This window comes from Centruroides vittatus, unplaced genomic scaffold (assembly GCF_030686945.1).
Source record: "Centruroides vittatus isolate TY-2023 unplaced genomic scaffold, ASM3068694v2 contig_922, whole genome shotgun sequence".
Classification (NCBI taxonomy): domain Eukaryota; kingdom Metazoa; phylum Arthropoda; class Arachnida; order Scorpiones; family Buthidae; genus Centruroides; species Centruroides vittatus.
The window spans coordinates 603,175-621,313 of NW_027122609.1; the positions used below are offsets into that span (position 1 = coordinate 603,175).

At 27.2% G+C, this 18,139-nt stretch overlaps 1 protein-coding gene across 4 annotated transcripts in view; it reads left to right on the top strand.

The window, feature by feature from the left end:
* LOC136984533 (mutS protein homolog 5-like) overlaps positions 1–18,139 on the top strand; it is a 110,128-nt gene that overhangs the window by 64,172 nt on the left and 27,817 nt on the right. For all 4 annotated transcript variants that reach the window (XM_067281556.1, XM_067281558.1, XM_067281559.1 and 1 more), the window contains 6 exons: positions 1,019–1,128; positions 13,229–13,309; positions 13,411–13,456; positions 13,528–13,569; positions 16,272–16,368; positions 16,473–16,562. In XM_067281556.1, coding sequence (XP_067137657.1) covers positions 1,019–1,128; positions 13,229–13,309; positions 13,411–13,456; positions 13,528–13,569; positions 16,272–16,368; positions 16,473–16,562 — 466 coding nt within the window. The remainder of the gene's footprint in view (positions 1–1,018; positions 1,129–13,228; positions 13,310–13,410; positions 13,457–13,527; positions 13,570–16,271; positions 16,369–16,472; positions 16,563–18,139) is intronic.

Sequence of the window (18,139 nt, forward strand, 5' to 3'; positions counted from 1 at the left end):
ATAATATATAATTAATAGGAATCTATTTTAAGCTTACAAACAAATAAATTTTAGTTTTTAATATAGTATAGAAAAAAATAATTTAAATTTACGAATACATGTATATACAGTACATACTTGTAAATGTACATGTTTACAATTTGGTGATGTTTACAGTACATCGTGGACTCTTTATTTGTGAATGTGGTTTCTCTAAGCCATTATAAAATAAGATGAGTTTTTTAAGGTTAAATAACAAATACAGTTATTAAAATTATTTTGCGATAGTGTGAAATAAACTAATTTATGTTAAATTTACCAATAGCGAGTGGCGCTGACAATGATGCCAAATGGTAGATATTTGAATTTCTGTGGAAAATGCCAATAATGAGCACTTAAAGACCGCTAAATAAGACGACAACACAGAAACACAGATGTTTTCATGTTTTGTTCTCTAGGATTTATGATGATTATATTAACATTTACTGTAAATGTACATATTTTAATATGATTTTATGTGCTTCTAGTGATATTATGACTTCAATATTTGTGGCGGTTGGATGTAGTCGAATAAAATAACTTAAACTTGATTTTTATTTTTCAATATACTTTTTTTGACAAACAATGACGTATAATCGAGAATGACGTAACTCGAGGTACACCTGTATATAAAATCAAAAAAGTAAGGTAGTCCTTATTTTTAAGTTTTAGAAAGTTGAATGGGACACAGTTTGAATCTGTTTCGTTATTTTTAAAAATTTGGTTATTTTTAATAAAATTCTGGGATCACTATCATGATATGAAAAATCATATATCAGTATGCTTTAAGCACAAGACCATTTACTGTTGAAATAGAAATCTTACAAATATGCTGGTATTAACATGTGTCAAATTTTTTGTAACACACTGTATAAAATTAATTTTCACTGTCTAAAAAATATTGTTTTAAATTAAAATTTTGTAAACAAGTTATTTTTTCAAATTTTTATTGTTAAATACTCAAAGTATATTGTCTAAATAATTTCTTTTAATTTTTTAGAAAAACGAACATATAATGGTCTACCAGATTTTATGACTAAAGTAGCTCAAAAAGAACTAGAAAAATTAAGTTCTGAAATTCAAGAATGCAATGTTATTTATTTACCTCAAGTAATTATTTGTTCTATATAATATGAATTTAATTCTTACAAACATGAATTAAAACAACATATTACAATAAAACATATAAAACAATTATAAAACAATTTTACATTTACCAATTGTTAAAACCTTCTATTTTTAAATATTTAATTTATTTTATAAAATCATCATCATCATCATCATCATCATCATCATCATCATCATCATCATCAATACTTTATTAATATACACATATATACATCATATAGTTTAGTACAGTATTAGTTAGTATTAACATTAGAGAACAATTTCTCTGTTTAGGGGGAGTTTTACAAATTATTTAAGAAAAATATAACTGGAAATAGTAAGTTTAAATTAAAAAATATAGATTACAAATTGGTTCTTATTTTGTTTAAACATCAATTATGTTTACAAATGTAGTGAGTCATCTGCTTTCCCACAATGGCAGATAATTGCACAAACATTAATTTTGATTTGACAAATAGTATCGTTCTGAAACTTTTACAAAATAATTGTAAATTTTATATAAATCTGTTTTATTAAGATTTGTCAGATTTGATTTAAATTCCAGTTCTGAATTAGTTTGACATATTTGATTTATATTATAGTAATTGCGTAGTTTTAGAAGATCTTTACAGCTTTGAATTAAGTGGAGTAGTGAAAATTCTTTAGATTTGCATAAAGGACAATAGTTTCTCGTTAGGTCAATATATTTATTATTAATAAACACAGAATATTTAAGCGGAGTTGAATTATTAGACGCTTCACATTAAGATTTATTGGTAGAAACATATAAAGTTGTAAGGATGGAATTTGCAATAATTTAATATACCATGAATGATAACTGCTTTGATATAATGAATCTTGATCTCTTTTTATTGCTTGTGAAATTGCAGAATCTATCAGAAGGGAGTAACCAATTTTCCAATCATTGATATTATCATTGAACAATAGTATTGATGTACCAAAACTATTTAAAATATGATTTAATTTGTATTGCCATAGTTGTTTGAATTTTTGATCTTTACTATGAATAATATTTTGATGGTGAAGATATGTTATTGTACTATCGTTGTTAAATTTAATTCTGTAATAAAATTTAATTATACGTTTTAAAACAAAAGGAAAAAATCAAATTCTATTTACTTCGTGTCTCACAGTGTAACCTGGAACTGTTCTCTCCAATTGAAATAGTTTACATAAATAATAAACATGAAGAGTTTCTAATTTATATATATAATCTAAACTCCATATTGGGCTTGCATAATGTATTATTGGAACAATGGTTGAATTAAATAGCTTAATGTGAATTTTCAAGTTAGTAGTTTTTAACCTAGAGCATAGAAATAACAAATTATCAATAGCTTGTTTTGCTTTTATTTTTATTTTATTAAAATGTGCCTTAAAGGATAAATTCCACTCAAACCTGACTCCTAAATAGTCTATTTCATTTACCGTTTGTAGAAGGATATTTTCATGGTATATTTTAGTATTATTTTCAGATATCTTACAGTTGTTACGAAATATAATTACTTTCGTTTTGGAAGGATTTATTGTTAAATATAATGATTGTAGAAATTTATTAAGTTGATTTATTTTCCTTTGTAGTGAAATTTTTGTTGGGGCCAGGAGCACGAGATCGTCCGCAAAAAGAATATAATGATAAGTTCTATTTCCTATTGTAATTCCATCGGTTGGTTCAGTAAATAGACGATCAATACCAATAAGATAAAAATTAAATAGATATGGAGATAGGGGATCACCTTGAAGAACTCCACGAGATAAATGTAAATTTTGAGAAATATTGTTGCCTTGTTTTATCCTAATAGTATAATTTAGATATAATTTTGAAATTACTGAAGTAAATTGAGTACTTGCACCACTGGATTTGAGATTGTGTATCAATAAAGGCACATATATAGAATCAAATGCTTTTTGGATGTCGATAAAGGCAGCATATATTTTCCTATGGTTTTTCAAAAGATAGAGTTGAATTATCATTAATAAAGTAAAAATTGCAAGTTCAGTTCCTTTATTAGTAGTAAATGCATATTGAAATTCAGCTTCCAGTCCCATTGTTCTAGTCCATAACTTAAATTTATTTGCAAGAAGCGAAGTAAAACATTTTCTTATTACTGGTAGTAATGCTATTGGTCTATAGTTGCTGGGAGAGAACGGATCACCCTTTTTATATATCATTGTTATAATGGCTGAATTCCAGGATTCAGGAAAATACGCAGATTTGTACATACTATTAAACAAATGTAGTATTATTATTCTAGAACTAGTTGATAATATTTTTAAAAAATCAGTAGGAATATTATCACATCCTGGTGTTGTCTTGCTTTCTGATTTTCCAATAACATCCTCCAACTCAGTTATTGTAAATTCAGAATCCAGGATATCATCATAGACTTTTATGCTTGTGTTTAAAGGTATTTCCATATTAATTTGTGGAAATCTATTATAAAATTGTTTCCAGGTATTAAAGTCTATTGTAGCAGTATTCCCATTTAGGTATGATTTAGGCCGAAATCTTCATATTGTACTCCAGAATATGCTGCCATTATTGTTATTTTTAATTAAATTTTGTTCTATTTTCCGAAAATAATTTAATTTTTTAGTTTTAAGAAGATTATTATACATTCGTTTAGTTTTTTTATAACTGTTGAGGTTAAATACTGTTGAATTTTTCCTGAATTTTTTCAATGTTGCATGTTTTATTAATTTCATTTTATAGCAATCTGAATCAAACTATCCTTGCTTAGGACTAGTATTTTTATTTATACATTTGTATTCGTTTAATATTGTTATTATTAAATTATATATTTTTTCACTGTTAGTACTTGTAATTTCTGGAATTGTTTTAAGTCGATTGTCAATCTCCCTCCGATATTTTGAGAATTTATATTTTATTTTTGAAATATTTATATTTTGCTTATTAGTTCCTTTTGTTGAAGATACTCGAAATTTGGTTATTGTGGGAAAATGATCTGATGCATCCATTAATGTTGTTGTAAATTCCGTACAATAATCCAGAAGTAGTTCAGAACATATTGTAAAGTCAATTGTTGATTTCCCCAAATGAGTTAAACAAGTATATTCCGCAGGAAAATCAGGTTTAATACGACCATTCAATATATAAAGTTTATTATCTTTTATGAAGTTTAGCAGCTTTTTCCCCAAATGATTAACCTGTTTATCCTTTGATACTCGATTGTTACTAATTAAGTGATTTGGTCCCTTATATCTGGAATCCATTTCGTCTCCAATTCGAGAATTAAAATCACCCAATATAATAATATATGGAGTTATATAGAACCATGATTCTATAACTTGAAAGATTTCATTTAGAGTATTTACATCCCCGGGAGGAATATAAGTTAGTAATATCATCACTATTTGATTATTCTTATTTAATTCTTTGTTTCCAATTATTGTGATAAGAAGTAATATATAGTTTCTTGATTTTTTAGCTTGAATTATTTTACAGTATTCCCTTTCCATCAATAAACAGAAGCCGCCACTTGGTCTTCCGGGCCAACTGGTTTACTTGCAATTGAAGATTCAATTAAAAATTTTTTCGAGAAATTTGTAGTATAAAATTTTTCCGTTGTTATCCAAGTTTCCGTTATACCAATAATAGCCGGCCTATATCTAATATGCAAAGAATTGATAACTAAAGTTTTGTTTTTTAGACCTTGACAATTCCAATTTAATATTTCAAAAGAGCAATTATTATTAGGTTTATTCAAACTTTGGGTTTGTCTTTGATTTGTGTTATATCAACTTCCAAAAACTATCGTTTTACGGTAAGGTAAAAAAGTATCAGCATATACCAAACTTTTCAGATTAATGTTATAAGTAATTTTCTCAGGTCCGGATATTAAGATATCATTATGTAGTTTAGCCTGTGCATTCTGTTTCCGTATTTCGTGTAACATTGGAAGTAGATTTTTTCGTCTTATTCTTGTATTTTTAGTAAGATCTGGGGATATTTGAGAATCTCTCCAATCTTCTAACTGGTTTTGCATTTTTTTCCGAATAAAAGCAGAAAAGATTCGATTACGAAGTTGAGTATTTTTAAAAATTTCTTTAGTAGTAATTTTTGGTGATTTTGTTAACTGAATCACATCTAAAATGTCCTGTTGAACTATATCACAAATTTCCAATAAGGAGGTAATGAAGTTATAAATTTCTTCTTTAGAAACAGGTTTCAAATTAGGATAGTTATATATTATAATATTACTACGATTATAGTCATTAACTAAAGAATCTAGTCTATAATACGTAAGGTCCTTCTCATTTTGCATAATGTTTATTTGTTGTCGTAAGTTCGTAATTTGTTCTTCCAATTCTGTCTGTTTTTCCTTAGCTTTGTTCAAATTTTCATGAATTAAATTTATTTCCTCCTTAAAGTCTTTTATTTGCTTAAAAAGCTTATCATTAGATGTTTTTATTAGGTTAGATATCCTATTCCATAAAATGGCAGATGAAGTGTCTAATAACTCATCTGGATTATTTAGTAAAGAATCAAGTACATTTGGCTCACCTGAATCATCTTGAGTGTTGCGTTGGTCTAATATTTCATTAGTTTTCTTAGCCTCCATATTCGTGTCTTGTAGATTTTTATCCTTATAGTCAGTAATTAATCGAGAACTTGTTGTAATATCGTCATTACGTTTACCTGCTGGTTTGGTTCTGGTGAGCGGTGGTCTTCCACGTTTAACTGGAGAACGTTGCATTGCCGTTAGTGTTAAACTTATTGTTAATTTAATAGTCCTATAGTTATTAGTTCCTTTCCAAAATCAAATTTGATTAAATTAATTATTTAACTCAAGAAATTTATCACAGATGAGGTGAGAAAAAATTTTCACCAGCAGCGTCAAGAGACAGATACGCCCCCCTTTATTATATAAAATATACAATATATATTTCATTCAAATACTGGAACTATAAATTTATATAATAGTTCTAAAATTATCCTTAATTTTTTTAAAATTAGATTGTGAAACATAACATAACTTGCTGATAATTTACTTCAAATTATCTCAAAATATTAGCAATAAAATGAAGATAATTATTGATTTAAAGCATTTACTTCTTGCTATAAATTCTTTCTAATATCATTTTCTATAAATTTTCATATCTTAAAAAATGTATTGAAAGCTACAAACTTTATTATCTCATCTCAAAATCTGGACAAGGTTATTATTATTATATATAGGTGAAATCCTAAAGATTACAGTTTGAAATTTAAAAATTTTTCAAATACCTAAAATTTTAAACTGATATTATAAAAAGAAATTTTTCAGGAAGGAATGAAGAGTTTTTCTGAAACAAAAAAGTTGCTAGCATTAATAAAGTAAATTGTAATACACTCAAACCTGTTTTTGTGTGGTGGATAGGGACTGCATAAAAGAAAACACACAAAAAAAATCACAAGAAACTTCAAGAGTAGCTATAAAAAATAGTTTTGGCAACACAATTAAAAAGTATTTTTTTTATGTGGTGAATAGGGACTGCATAAAAAAAGTCTCACATAGAAAATAACTCAAAACTGTACGAAATAACTAGGAATTGCTTTTTTAACTCCTTGGGCCTTTTTCTGCAATCCCTAATGGGGAAAAAAAATCCTCTAAGAATTTTATTTTTTATATTAATTAATTATTTTCACTTAAATATGAATCTAACATTAAAAAAATTTGTTGGGAAATAATTCCCACGAAATAAAAAAATGGTTTTACAGAAAAACTATACAAAAAGTTAAAAATAATCGTTAAAAAATGATTTTATTTGATAAATATAGCTGCAGGAAGTGTTGTTATTTCATTTAACAAGGCATGAAATTTCACACCTGCAGTCTACATTTAACACAATATTTCTGATTTTTATGCTATTAACATAGGAGGGAACCGAAAAAAAGGTATGAGAAAAAAATTTTACTGAATAAAAAATGAAAAAAACCTGCTGATGTCATAGAAAACATCTAATAGTTTTAAAAAATTTTACAGAAGTCAATTATGTTCCAATTTGATTGAAATTTTCATATACCTCACAAAAAAAATCGCACAAAAAAAGATCGCACAAAAACAGGTTTGAGTGTAAATAATATTTTATTAAAATAAAAAGTAAAATGCATATTAATCTAAAAGCCAACCAATGTTGTATGTCACTGTACTAGATAATGGCTATAATACTAATAATGCTGTTATCTAGCATGATGACATAAGGCATTGGTTGGCTTTTAGTAATATAATGTATTGGGTTTTAGTGGAGTTGTTTGCTTATTAAAATATGAAATAAAATTAATTATTTCTACTATATTTATTTTACCATTTATAGTTTGTATCTCTACAGAATAGAAGGTTTGAAGCTAGTATCAATTTTTCAGTAGACATTTAACATATTTTTCCAAACAATTATATTTATTCTGATAAATGTTTTTCTTAAACATGTTATATATACATGATAATATAACTTGCTGTTAAACATTAAAATTGATTTTTTCAGCAAAGATTGATAATGCAAACCAGTGTGGTGGAGTCAGTAAACAAATAGTCCGACTCTGATCTTGGCAAATTTGAAATGTGTAACTCCGACAAATTTGAAATGTGTGACTCCGACTCCGACTGCAACTGTCACACTAGGATTCTTTTTATAAGGAATCCTAGTGTGACAGGTTGTGTGATAGACATACCGTTAGGTATCCAAATGTTTTTATCTAAAATTTCTCTATATAAAGTTGTACTAAAATTGATGGCGAGAATCAAAAAATAATATAATGAATTTACCTCAGAAAAACTTTTGAGTATGTTTCTTTATGTACATCTTAATCAGCCAAAACAAACTCCACTTTTATTAATTACTTATCAAAAATTGATTTAAATTTAATCATTTTAAAGAAAAGATTTAAATGCAATAAATGAAAAACATCAATGATTTAATTTATGAATGATGTAATAAATTTGTTTGCAAAATAGTTAATGACTATGAGAATAGTTAATTCCAATTCCAACCAATGATTGACTAAACTCAAGTATATTGTAGATTTTTTTAAATATGAATTTTGGAAAAAATACCAGCCATTTGAACCGATACATACAAACCTAATCCAAGAAATTACACCGGTGAATAATAACCTAGAACAGTGTTTCTCAAACTTTTTGAACCGCGACCCCCGATCTGCACTTAAAAATTTCAAAGGACCCCCGAAGAATGAGTATGTGTCGAAAAACATCCCGGAGGGAGGGGGTTAAGCTCGTGTTTAAATATTTATATTCTTTTTATTATTTATATGTGCAATTTATTTAAGTAAAAATTATTTTATATAGTTTTTATTTCTATTATTTCTAAACATGAATCCATAGTAAATTTATAAAATATTTGAAAAAAATTGATCTAGAATCAATTTTTCAGCGACCCCCCCAAATATTTTTCGCGACCCCAAGGGTCGCGACCCCCACTTTGAGAATCACTGACCTAGAACAATCATATTAATAAATTACATTTTGCAGCTTTCACTTCCTTCTAGTTTGTTGCAGTTAGATTTTGATCTCAGTTTTATTTTTTCATTGTGTTTCTATTGACTGTTTTAAGATCAAATTATGTTATAGAAACAATAATAAATACAGGTTGGCATTTAAAAATCTTGCAACCTCCAGTCCTGAGGAGTGCCAGATTTTTTTATGGTTATATATGCTGTATATATTTAACAGAAAATTATTACCTATGTAATCCTTTAAAAAAAATAATTAAACACTAAATGAAAAGCAAATGAAATTTTAATGTTCATCTACTAAATAGTTCTACAGAATTTTAGTTAAGTGCCTCCAGAAAACAGTGGCACACCAATGCAGTAAATTTTAAAATGTGCTCTACCAGAAATCTGAAGGAACCAGATTATCAATGGCTGGATTTTTGAATGTCAAACTGTAGTTATAATAAAAAGGCTGTGGAAAAGTTAATTTGTCAAAAACAATTGATATCCAAAGAAAAACATTTGAGATAGAAAATATTGCACCAAGTAGAAATCATGGCACCCAAAATGAAAGTCAAATTTTTTCTTGGGAGTTTCTCTTTGGTAAAGATAAGCTTGACACTTTGAAGCCATACCATAAACTTTTTATTATTGTCTCTGCTTGTCACATTCTTGCTTAAACAACATAGTGACATGATGGATTTTTCAAGAACAAATTTCAAAGATATTTGGGTTGCAATTTGAAAAAGAGCTATAAATTCCCACTCATTTGTCCATCTGTCTGTCTTTCCTTAATTTTGAGAAGGGAGTCAGATAGAATGAAGATGAGACCAGACATAGAAAGCTTAGGGGCAGGAGACCCCGATTAACTACAGTGGAACCTCGGTATAAGACCTTAATTTATTCCTGATGTTTGGACTTATACCGAATAGGACATATACCAAACCAACCTTTCTCGTGAAGTAATGTAAAAATGATTAATCCGTTCTCATGTAAAAAATCCCCTCTTGATATGCTATACTAATGGGGTTGTAAAATAATTTAAACACTGTTTAAGCACATTAATAAAAAAATAAATTTTATTCTAGATTTTTAAAGTTATTACAGTATATTGTATTATATTATTTAAATCATTAAATCAAAATCAAATCAAATCAAATTCTTCTTAATACTAATAATCTGTTTAGAAATTGATTAAACCCATTTGGCAATATTAGCAGATTTAATAATGTCTTTATTTTTCACGATTGTCGATATCGTCGTTCTCGGAATACGGTATGCAACAATTAAATCTCGAACACCCATGCCACTTTCATATTTCTCAACAATCTCTTTTTTTCAATTCCATTGTGATTCTAGTCATTTTTTTAGTTTTCTGTTGCTTTTCATTTGCCTTTTTGCAATTCATGATTAATAAAAATAATACAATTTTACTTACAAATTAAAATCAGAAGAAATTTAACAAAGTTATAACCTGTGGGACCGCGAACGTCTAGTCTGGTCTAGTACACCGATAGTGCTACTTGTTCATAGATGGTGTGTATAATTGAATTAAGTCGTATACCGAACAAAAGTTGTATACCAAGCAAAGTTTGTTTAGTCCAAACAGGACGTATTCCGAATTGGACGTATTCTAAAGCAGACGTATACCGAGGTTCTACTGTATATATGAACTTTCAATGCAAACCTGAAGTTGTGTTGTTTCAATTCAAAAATTTTCCTTTGAAAGGTGCTAGACAAATGACTGGTACAACTGTATTGTTAAAGGAAAAGTATGATGTACAGGGGCAAGCCAATACTAATTTGAGGTGGAGAGCATATATTTTAAATTAAATAAATTAAAAATTGCAGCTTGGCATTGTGACAATGTAATTAGCTCATCTGTTTTTAAATTTAGTAGTGATTAAGCTTTTATATTGGCTTCTGGTCTGAAGATTTATCACATCTTTTGAAATGTTTTCACTTTGACACCAAGAGACCTTTTCTTGGCTTTTCTACTTTATTAAATAGGCATATCAGTTACTTATGTTCCTCTTCAGTTTAAAGCAGATGCTTTTTGGGTTGCAAGTTCTTTTAGAAACTCACTGAAAACTATACATTAAATATACATTTTTTTTCTTTTTTTATTACATTCTCCCTTTTATTGGTTTTATCTGAGACAATATCTAAAAATATATTATATCTTTGGCTGCCTTAATTTTCTAAAAGGAATTTTTAATTTTAGAAACTCATTTTTTCCCTCCTTTAACAGATTTTTTAATTTTATTTTATACAAGGCTAGAATTTCTCATTTTTCCCTTAAAATGATCTAGAGATTCTATTGTCTTTTATTAGTAAAGTACAGGTTCCATCTTTATATGTATATTCTGAGTACTGCAATTTTTATACGAGCAATTATATACATTCATTGTTTTTATCATACATTGAAAGCTGGTCAGACGACCAAGCAGTAACCTACAGACTGTCACTGTGAATGATCCAGGGTCAAATCTTTGTTGAGATTGCTGCAAAAAATTTTCCACATAGAATCATCTGCATATCTTCTCCATGCAACACCCATACTGCACCAGTGGATAAATGGATTCAATTCCTAAACAGTGGTAGTCAGCTCAGGTTTGCGCTTGGGCTGATGGGCTGGATGGTGCATTTTCCAGTTTTCTTTATGTCACATGTGAGTATCTGTTAGATGTGTGGCCTGGCCGCCGATAGATTGTGCTGAGCCTGGTCTACTGCACATGTAAGAGTTCCTTTGTCTATCTCCACTTTTGTGTGAGATCTTGTGTCAGAGACTACTGTACTTAAGTTGCTATTCGTTACTATTGTTACTATTGTTACTGGTAATAAAGTTTACTAAGTCTCCTTAGGTCTACTCTACTTATTTGAAAGTGTTCAATGTAATCTAACATTACACTTTGCATTGAAAATGTCCAAATAGAGGCCCCATTCCCTCAATTGCAGATCGTGTTGCGTGCCAGTATCTAAAACCAATCAATCAATACACTAGCACATTGAAAGAATTATTTGCTTTTTGAGTAGTTCATATGCTACTCAGTTTCAGTTTTTTTCACATAATTTTGATTTGCATAGCATACAAGCTACTCAAGACAAATATTAATGTAACTTATGTAATACAAAGTTTAAGATATCTTTTTACAAATGCGAAGTCAGTCAAATATTGTGCCATGTTTTGTAATTTTTGTTGGATAATGGCAAAAACATACTTAGCCTGACGTGCATTATTTAGAGAATACAGCTTTCTGGGTGATGTGAAAATATTCATTTAAATTATAAAAGCTATTTTCTGAAAGTATAGGACACATCGTGCGAGATATACATAAAAGTTTGGTATGAAATGGCATTTATAGGTGAATATATTTTGATATCTAAATTTATCAAAGTATCCGTTATTTAAGAAATTTCTTTAGATACTAATTAAAAAGTATTTTTCCTACTTTACATTTTACCAACAGTAAAATTTGGGGTTGGAGTCACCAGAGAATTTTACCAAATTCCACTCTTACTTTGCTCTAAAACGTTCTACTCTGCAATACTGTGCAAACATCCCTTGATTAGCATTTCATATGTTTTTGTTTTATAGTTATATTTATACTTTAAACTGTTAATCTTTTTATATTTTAAAGTACTGTATGTTCTGTTTTACAATTATTGCACTATTTTATTTTGACTTTTAAATTCTTAAAGAACTGCTTCTTAGAGAAATGCAAAACGTGTTTTTTACCAAAAAAATATTTTTACCTTGGGCTATCTTCAGTTTTTATTGCAACATTTACACAAACTTTTTTATGTTCTAACAAAATCTTCCATTAAGTTTGTTATGGAATGCTTGAAATCATCTTCCAAAACGTATTACGGACAGTCTTCAATTTTAAAAGGTTAAGTTTTATATAATATTCCAGAACATGTGACCTATAATTACATATATTTAAAGCTTCAGTAATTCAAGAACACTTAATATTTAAGATATTGAGACATAAAAAACTTTTAAGTAATTTCATCTGTAAAGAAAAATTTTGTAAACTTCAAAGTATACAGATAAAATGAAATATAATGTAAAATAAAATAAAAGTAATTGAAAATTTTAACAATTTTGCATGTCTTGATTATTATGATGCAAATGGCACTATGTTAATATGACCTGCCTGTGACCAATTTACTATGTATCCAAAACTATCCTTTTCACCTACTTTATTACATTTCTTGCTTGATTCTAATAACAAGTCATTCAAGACTTAGTTTATCTAGGACTGCTAGATACTTAATAAATTGGTCATTCTTGGCAAGCCAGTGATCCAAACCAAGTTTGCTTTGATATTAAATGTTTCAGCAAAAAACAAAAAATTGTAGATTATTTCTAAAAGCATTACAAAATTGTAAAATAAATAGGTACTACACACTTTAATATAAATATATGTAACAAATACAGTATTTTAAAAATTTTTTATGCTATATATGTATTTTTCTGTAATACTTTCCCTTCCTTTCTTTAGATAATCCTGCTAATGTGAACTTTTCACTAATCTAATTAACTTCCTACAATAGTAAAGAGTGCATTGTATATGTATTTAATCATACATATTATAAACTTTTCTTTGATTTTTATTTTTATAGTTAGGTTATCTTCTTGCTATTCCTCTTACAGAAAAGATGAAAACTGAAGAATGTTATGATATTCCAGGCCTGGAATTTATTGTAAGTAAATATTTAAATTACACACTTAAACCTTTTATATTTATTACTGAATAATATTTTAATATTTTATTCATTTTTATTATTTTAATGATATATTTCAGTTTTTTTCAAATAATATGGTTCATTATAAAAGTGCCAATACAAAAGGTATAAATCATATTTCAAAATACTTTAACATTTTGAAATTGTTTTTTTAACAGAAATTGTATTTTTTTTAGAATTAGATTCCTTATTAGGAGATACACAATGTGAAATTATAGGTAAATTTTTTATCATTATTCTATATTTCATTTAATACTTTTTAAATACTTACATACAAAATTATTTCTATTATGTATATGGAATAATAACAAAAGTTAAAAGTGAAGTTCAATATAAAAATTCTTAAATACTCAAAAAATCTAAAAAAGATTACTCCATAAGAAAAATAACTTTAAAACTAATGTCTGTAATGGAGGAAAATAAATATTAAAACAAAATAAAAAATGATAAACATCTTTAAAATTTTTGAGTCTTTTGAGCTTATTTTCAGAGACGTTAACAAAATATATTAGGGCAAATGCAGCTGAGTGAGGTAGGCAAGATATCAGAATTAATCGGTTACTATTACATTAAGAATAATAAATTATATACAAGATATTAAATGAAATATTAAATAATATATACAAAAAATAATATACAACATTTTAACGATTGAAACACAAATTATTAGATGATTAAAATTTAGATTAGAGTTAGAATAAGATAATTTAATCTGTTATCAAAAACCTTTTAATCCAGAATGTTTTCATTCATCTTGAATGACTATTATTTAGTTTCTAAAATAAGATTTGATTGTATTTATTAAGATTATTTGATATAAAAAAATCACATGGTGGATACAATGAAAAATTATCCTGATTAATCGTACAATTTCAACATGTAGAAAATAATGGCATGACCCTGTTAAAAGAATAGACAGAAAAAATTCATAGGAAAATCTTAAATTATCATTTAATAAGAAGAATGAAAAGACATCCATAAAAAGATGGTTTGAACAAGCCACTTGGCATACAGATCTGGAAATAATGATGATTATGAAACATCAAAATATAAACATTAATAATATATAAAAATAAAATAAATAAATAACATGAATAATAATAATAGCAGAGATAAATACTAATTAATAAATTAACAATATAAAAAGACACTATAAAAAAACAAAAATGTTCAAAATTTTGTGATATGCTTACAGTGATATGCTTATTTATAGTGTGAGATGTAAGATTTTAAGTAATGGGCTATGACACAATAAAATTGGTACAAACAAAATTTTATTAAAAAAAGACATCGGAATCTTTTCAAGCAACTAATACACAACCTGCAATGTCAGCTGAGGAGCATACTCCCAACAAACACAAGCATAATATCCGAACAACCCAATAGTTTAAGTATTTTGTATTTATATTATTTATGTACAAAATAGTTTAAGTAAAACAGAAGTTTTATTCTGCTATGAGGATAAGAAAAGTGGACTAAATAATTAAAACTAACTATTAATAATAATCTTAATTCTAATATGCAAGAGGATTTTTACCAATAGAGGGGGAGAGTTAAGGATAGAAAGACAAGTGAAAGAGAACAAAGGGGTACCCAAGCCTTTTTGTTGGATCAAGTCCTTCTTTATGCAAAAGTGGGAGCACTTGTTCTGGAACTTTTTCTTTTATCAAAACATGAATGGGGACATCTTCTCTTGAAAGAACCTCTAAAATTCCACAAAGTCCTACCAAGTGTTCAATCTTCTCAGATTGCAAAAATCTCTTGCATACAATTGCCATCTTCCTTCTATACTAAGCCAAACATTGTCTCTCTTCTGCTTCTGTCCAAAAAGTATCCTGTGGTTTCTTCATTCTTTTATAAGCTGACTAAGACACCAGTCGGACTGGTTCTTAGTTGGAGAAAAGAAGACTCTATCCCAGAATTGGAAAGGATGCCCATTGGGCAAGAAGAAAGATAGCTCTAAGATTATAGAAGGAAATGAAAGAAAAAAGATAAGAGGAAAGAAAAATTAATACTAACTACTATAAATTATGGCATACAGCCATAATAGTTAAATTTAAGGATCAATAATTTATGTAATTACAGTAGAGAGTCGTTAATCGGAACCCCGGTAATCGGAATCGCCGGTAATCGGAACGATTTTCAGTCGGACTGTGTCGTGCTGAATTGAACGTTTTTGGTACTAGATTTACTTCTAAAGTATAATTTTCATGTCTTTATATTCTTCAATATATTTATTTTGTTTGTACAAAATGAAGAAATAATTTTTAACGATACGATAGCCTTGATTGTTGTTATAAAAATTTTCGTTAGGCTTAAAATTGATGAAAATTCAACATGAAGTGACACGCAACGGAGAAAAATTTGAACATCGGACAGGTTAATGTATTTTTTCGTACATAATTGGTAATCGGAACAAATCACTAATCTGAACAACCCCAGTCCCCAATTGATTCCGATTAATGACTCTCTACTGTACTCCAGTTCTAATTCAGAGACTTTTGTATTATTTGGTAATCTTTAATATTTAGCTATCTAAACAGGAATGTTATTTTATAAGAATTTTATTGGAATAATATGTTCTGGTTTATAATTTTAACAATTATTTACTGTTGTTTATTAATATTAATATTTTGAAATTTGTTTTGATATATTCTAATTTTATGATAATTTTTACTCTTTAGCAGGAACAACTCCATAAACCTCATTACAAGACCAAAAAACTAATTAAATTTCAAGATGACTCCTTGAAAATTTATTAGCATCTTGGTTTTGTGATTTATCATATTTTTAATAATAATTTATAATTTTTTGTTTAAAATATTTCACTTCAGTTTAATATACAAAATGAGTTGTGTGCAAATTTTAATTGAAGCTTTTTATTTTATGAAAATTTATTTGCAATTTAAATAATTTTTAGATCACGAGACATGGATTATGCATAAATTACAGAATGTTATATTAGAAACATCTAATGTTTTGTTAAATGTAATGAATTATTCAGCAGAATTAGACTGGTTTGTTTTATTTATTTATTTTTTTGAATTTTAATATGAAAAATAAATAGAATATATAAAATTATGATTGTTTTGAAAACTTATATACTTTAATTATTTTATAGCTTAATTTCATTAGCATTAATTGCTAAAGAATTTAATTATATCAGACCAGAAATCACCAGAGATGGCATCTTACATATTGTTAAGGGAAGGTAAGCTAAATAACTTTTTTTATTTTAATACTAAGATTATAGACTTAAAAATGAAAATTGGAAAATTTTATATCATATATTTAAAATGATATATTTTTAAAAATATTTAATGCAAAGTTTTCCAACATTTCTGAAAATATCTTCCTTTTTGACATATGTTTTCAGAATTTTAATAATACTTATAATTTTATCTTCTGTTCCAAAAAATATAGTCTTAAAAGTCTTTTGCATTTTCTAAATATGAAAGATTTTTAAAATTATGTTTATTTGTTTTCTAAATTTTATATGGATTTGTAAAATCTTTTGATAACATCGTTAATACTGTAAATAGTCAATACTGTAATAATACTATAATCTGCAATTTATCATTAAAAAATTGTAAAGAATCAGTAAATATAATTTATAAATTATCCTATGTACATTCTTTTAAAATAAAGTGAAGTGAGTTCGATCAAAAATCCTAAAAATTTTGATAAGTAAATTGGGTATGCTTTATCAAATAGTGATATTTTCGATTTTCAGTACTGACCAGAAATGAGCTATTCACGCTAGAAGTTGAATTTTTTTAAATGGAACTTGGTATTTTTTATGAAAATGCTTCCATTGATCATAAAAGCATCTTGAAATTATGATGCACAGAGAAAAATGATAACTGTCAAAATAACAAAATATAAAAATATGTTGCAAAATATTTTTATTAGCATATTGTTGATATATTGGGTTGTTTGGAAAGTAATTTCGTTTTTTCCATAGAAAAATAAACGCAATATTCTTACAATAAATAAATATTTTATTGAATTATATATTGACCATTTTGGTCAAATACCTGTCGTCATTGTTTCTGGTAGTAGCATGATTTCACATTCATAAAAATTTTGATTGTTGTTTACAAAAAACTGATCCAAGTGATTTTTGACATTGTTATTTCAAGTAAATGTTTTACAGTTAAAAAAATTTGTATAGACGGGAACAATTAATAATCTGAGTGTGCCCGATCTGGCGAATATGGTTGGTATTATAAACACATCCCATCTAAGCTATAACAGTTTCTGACGAGTTACCAAACTTGTGTGAAATTTGGCATTATCATGGTAAAACACTACACTTTGTTTGTTGATCAATTCTGGCCTTTTCTGTTTGATGATATTACTCAATTTGTTTACTCGATGGCAGTACACTTTCGAATCAATTGTTAAATTGTCTGGTAAAAGCTCAAAAAAAAATTTCTTTAAAATTCAACCATAGAGAGCTTCTCTCTTCAATAACATGTGGAACCCATATATTGAGCTTTGAAACGAAACCAATTCGTTTTAAGTAATAATAAATGGTTCAGTTTAACAGATTTAATCTCTTAGTGATTTCATGTGTTGTTATACGGCAGATTGCTTCAATCAGTACCTTTATTTTGTTTTCATTGGCTTCAAATGGCCATCCAGAATGTGGTGTATCTTTGCTATTAAAATTGCCAGAACGCAATTTTGTAAACCAATTTTGGCACTGTCTTTCTCTCAACACATCTTCTCCAAACATGTACCACAATTTTTTTCTTGTTTGAACAGCATTTTGATTTTTTAGTT